Raw genomic sequence first — 4,957 nt, 5'->3', positions numbered from 1 at the left:
TCTAATGTAATTAAGTATTAAATGATATTTAATATGAAACGTAGTGCAGTAAAAAGTGCAATATTATGCTTTGGAATGTTATGAAGTAAAGTTTTCTGAAGAAAAACACTCTGATAAAGTACTTTTACAGCAGAGTAAAAATACTTCACTACTGCATGCACAGCGCTGAACTCATACGTCATCCTCCCGGAACTGTTTCCGTGTACAACAGTGAGCGCAAGCTACATTAAAGTGATTATTACGTTTTGAATATGGATATTTTTCTTACAAAAGGCCAGGACAATTTTTAATATAACTCCGACTGGATTCGTCGGAAAGAAGAAAGTCACATACACCTAGGATGCCTCGGGGGTGAGTAACACGCAGCCTAATTTTCATTTTTGGGTGAACTAACCCTTTAAGGGGTTAAAAGTAAAGAAGGGGTGAATATCAGCTGCCTTTCAGTCAGATAAAGACATCTTTATTCTCCCAGTGAATGTCTGCTTGCATAAACAGAATCCCTTCTGGACTTACACACACACACAAGCACACACACAAGCACGCACGCACGCAAACACGCCCGCCTGTGAATATCTGTTAAACTGTAATTTACTCCAGTGATCAAAGCTGTATTTTCAGCATCATTACTCCAGTCTTCAGTGTCACAAAAACAAATATTTCACAATTTTACTGTATTTTTGATCAAATAAATGCAGCATTGTTGAGCAGAAGAGACTTCTTTCAGAAACATAAAAAAAATCTTAATTATTTCTTGTGTTATCAGAATATTGATCTAAATGTGTGTGTGTGTGTGTGTGAGTGAGTGAGTGAGTCCCATTATTATTATGCACATATACTGTACGGCTAATGTATTTTCCAGTAAGTCATGTTTTTATCATTAGAAACATGCTGCAAGTTATGCAATGCAAATAACATCAAGCACACAAAACATGCTTAAAGCCACTAGATTCAGTTTTGCTTTAAATAAATTAATAAATAAATTTGTCATTTAGGCTTAGTGTTTAAAATAAATGTTTCTAATGAATAACACTATAATTTATGCTTGTTTTTTGCTTTTGGTTCCTGTTCTGAATAAAATTAAATGTAAAGGATTTGTTGCAGAGTGAGAGGAACTAAAATACATGTTTATAAAATGTTTTGTTTTGTTTACCAACATTATTTCTGAATGTAATAATGACTTGTGTGTGAATAAGTGTGTGTGTGTGTGTGTGTGAGAGAGTCTGTGTGTATCTGTGTGTGTGTGTGTGTGTGTGTCTGTATTTGTTTATCTGTGTGTGTATTTGTGCGTGTCTGTATGTGTCTGTGCGTGTGTGTGAGTGCATGCGCGCGTGTCTGTGCGTGTGTGTGTGTGTGTGCGCACGTGTCTGTGCGTGTGTGTGTGTGTGTGTGTGTGCACACGTGTCTGTGCGTGTCTGTGTGTGTGTAAGAGTGTGTGTGTGTGCGTGCACGTGTGTGTGAGTGCATGCGAGAGTGTGTGTGAGAGAGTGTGTGTGTGTGTGTGTGTGCGTGCGCTCTCACTGGACTCTGCAGGATCATGGAGACTCTCTTGCGCTGCTCCATCATGTTGAAGTCCTGCCGCAGGTCCGGCGCCATGTTCCTCTCTCTCTGGTACTCCGGGCTGCTCTCGTCCACGCGGTCGAAATAACGCTCCTTATGAGGGGGGTTGGTGGGCGGGGGGGCCGTCACCACCCCTGCACCTGAGTCTCCGTTCATCACACACCTGCAGCACAGGTCAAAGGTCAGCGGGGAATTTGCATACTTCAGCTTACATTTTGATGCTCATTTGATTTTGAGGTGAAATCCGATCCGGATGTGAGATTGACCCACTAAGAGCCACTTTAAAACGGTTTAACGGCATGAGAGACAGAATGCTGCACAGCGGGAGTGTGCGAGTGGTTATAACGGCCCATTTACTGTCGAGTGCTCTGGACATAATGCACTTTCTCCGTCCATTAAGCAGTCAAGACAAACGTGTCCAGGAGAGAGAACAGAGGACACTGAGCTTCATTGCAACTGAAACAGACACTGCTGTTGCCATAGCAACCGGACCATCATTATCACACAGATGCAGCGATTAGATTAATGAAACTAGTTAAGCTCTACATAATGCATCTGTCATGCTGTTATATATCACAGAAAATAAATAGACTATAAATAGTGTATCGAACAATAAAAAAATTCTCTCAAAATTCTGACATTTTTTCCTCACAATTGCATGAATTTCCAAGATATGAACTCACAATTTATACAATTTTGTATTTCACAATTCTGATTTTATATCGGAGATTTGCGAGAAAAAAAAAAAAAAAGTCAGAATTGTAGGATAAAGTTACAATTATCTACTCAAAACCTGAAAAATAAAAAATTGTGACCTGCATGATTTGGGGGTGGAAATTAAATTTTTCTGATAAAAATTGTGATTGTGATTTAAAATGTCATTTTAAAACAGCTCCAGGTTTGCAGGACTTATTTGTAGGGCAGCGATAAATATGACTAAAATAAGAATTTTATTTAATAAGATAGATTGAGAGGAGAAATTTAACAGTTTTCTCATTTTAATTATTATTATTTATGTAAAGTTAAATTATTACACACACACATAATTGTATCATAAGTATTATTTATTGACATTTTTATTTTGCCTGTGAGCACATACAGGAGACAAACCAACGCAAAGATTAAGTCTCAAGCACTTCTAGACCTTCAGGAGAAGTATTATTTATTTATTTATCATTACATAAAAATATTACGCAATAATAAATATTGATATTGTAATATTTCACTGTAAAATAATGAAAAATAGAAAATATAACAATAATACAGGACTTTAAAAAGCTTGAGCATTTAAAATTAGACGACAAAACTGCAACCCGTGATTATAATAAACAAACGTATCATCCTCTGGCCAGCAGTCGTTGTTGTTGGTGTGAACGTGCCTTTAGTGATGGTGTACATATGCTCAAGAGCATGGCCGGACTTACCATTGGGCTTAAGTGTGCTGCAGCCCATGGGCCCCGCCTTTGCCCGTTTACGTTTGTTTGATTTGTTCGTTATATGCCAGTCAGAATTCAGAAATTATTAGCCGCATTATCTTACCACTGCGCACGCAAGATCTAAACGGGCCAGCCGGGGCTACAGCTTACAACTACGACCTTCGAGGCCACAATCAAACAGCATAAACTGGTATTTATGATAATTCCACATAGAAGAAGGACACACGTATTGAATCACGTCTGCACCGATTGGTTTGATCACATGGCTACTCTAAACAGCTCCATTAAGCCTTTAGCCCCAAAAGAGCGCACATTTAGAAAGATAATGATAAATTCTCAAATGTTCACACCTCATTTACTTACAGAGGATGATTCTATATTACTATATTAATGTTCCACTAAATTATGCGATCATCTGATGAGTTTTGAGCGCTCTCTTTCATCTTACTGCTATTACACATAGTGGGGAAGAAATGTCATCAAAATGATTTTAAATAAGCAATTTAATGAGTTTGTTTTTATAACATAGCTATGCCTATGATATAGGACTTAGCCCATCACAAAAAAAAAAGTCTTTTTTATATCTGCACGATCGCAAATGTACAATAAACAACAACTTACAGAGTAACGTTTTGCTCCGTCAGAAAGAAAATCGAACAAACAGCAGAACCGCTGCGTCTCCGAACAACCGTGTTTTGTTCCTCAGCGTTACACGGACCAGCAAATGATTCAATCAGGGTCGTGTTTAGTCACTATTTAGTGTGGTATTTTTTGACAATATTCACTCATCATGACAGTAAAATAGGGCATTCTAAGTCAGTATACTGCAGTATTTCCTCTCAATCATAGAAAATATGGCTAACACCCGGTCATGCATGAAAAAATAAATACCGTCATGTACCGTGAAACCGGTATAATTTGTAAAAATACCGTGATATAAATTTTTGGTCATACCACCCAGCACTAAGCCTAGACATGATGCATATTAATTGTACTATTTATGAACCTCAAAGCATGTTTGTGCATTTTGTGTTACTCCATAATGATGTTCTATTTGAGGGCATTTGTAGTGTAGGTATAGGGCCCAAACATAACCTCAAGCCCAGGGGCCCCCGCACCCGGAAGTCCTGCTCAAGAGTATTTGCAGGAGAATCGATGACACTGAAGGGCAAAGACAGAGCTGGAAGTCAGTCTGACTCAGCATTATTGATCGTCTAAAGTTGTTTGAATGCTAAGTGGTTCGTTGTTGATGTTTCAAAGCCAAATGAACACGGACCGGCTGCTACAGAACATTTCCATCCTCTACTAATAATTTATCTTCCTTTTTCTTAAATATGCAATTTTGACAAATATTACAGCAGTAGAGTAGCATTTCTTGTTTTGTTTAATATTTATAAAATGGGTATTTAATAATAATAATAATCATTTTATTTTACGGTACAATTGTATTAATTACCAGTATTATTATTAATATTATTTTTCTTAAATACCTGATTTTTTTTAGAGGAATATTGCTTATTTTGTTTAATATTTTATTTTACAGTACAACTACAGTAAAATTACAATACTAATATTTCTCAATTTTTTCTTTTTCAAACGTTAAACTAGCTTTAATTTTGGTTAAAAACTGCAGGGAGCCGTTATAGTTTCTCTTTGGTTTGGTTTATAGCAGGGATGCACCGAAATGAAAATTATGAAAGAGTTTTTTCCCCCATGTATTTTGCCAATTTTTTTCACCACTGCACAAATTAAATAGCCCAAATGTACTTTTTACTGTTTTGTCTTGCTTTTCAAAGAATAAATCTATTACAAAACAACAATTTAAAAGTATTTAACACTGAACATTTTTTTACATTCTAGCAGACATTATAGTTATACCAACACAGCACAATTTAACTTAAAATTAATAAGTTAGTAAAATAATATTTTTTGGCCATCAGTCCCCCTTCTTGAATCAGGCATGT

General features: G+C 36.6%; 1 protein-coding gene across 5 annotated transcripts in view; it reads right to left on the bottom strand.

Moving 5' to 3' along the window:
- The window catches only part of LOC107736871 (alpha-adducin-like), a 60,421-nt gene that overhangs the window by 47,049 nt on the left and 8,415 nt on the right, over positions 1–4,957 (bottom strand). For all 5 annotated transcript variants that reach the window (XM_016548240.1, XM_016548249.1, XM_016548266.1 and 2 more), the window contains exon 2: positions 1,519–1,720. In XM_016548240.1, coding sequence (XP_016403726.1) covers positions 1,519–1,713 — 195 coding nt within the window. In that variant the 5' untranslated portion in view covers positions 1,714–1,720. The remainder of the gene's footprint in view (positions 1–1,518; positions 1,721–4,957) is intronic.

This window comes from Sinocyclocheilus rhinocerous, unplaced genomic scaffold (assembly GCF_001515625.1).
Source record: "Sinocyclocheilus rhinocerous isolate Xijiao unplaced genomic scaffold, SAMN03320098_v1.1 scaffold2868, whole genome shotgun sequence".
In the NCBI taxonomy this organism is placed as follows: domain Eukaryota; kingdom Metazoa; phylum Chordata; class Actinopteri; order Cypriniformes; family Cyprinidae; genus Sinocyclocheilus; species Sinocyclocheilus rhinocerous.
The sequence above is the reverse complement of the archived record's forward strand: the minus strand, read 5'-3'. Positions and strand labels throughout refer to the sequence as shown.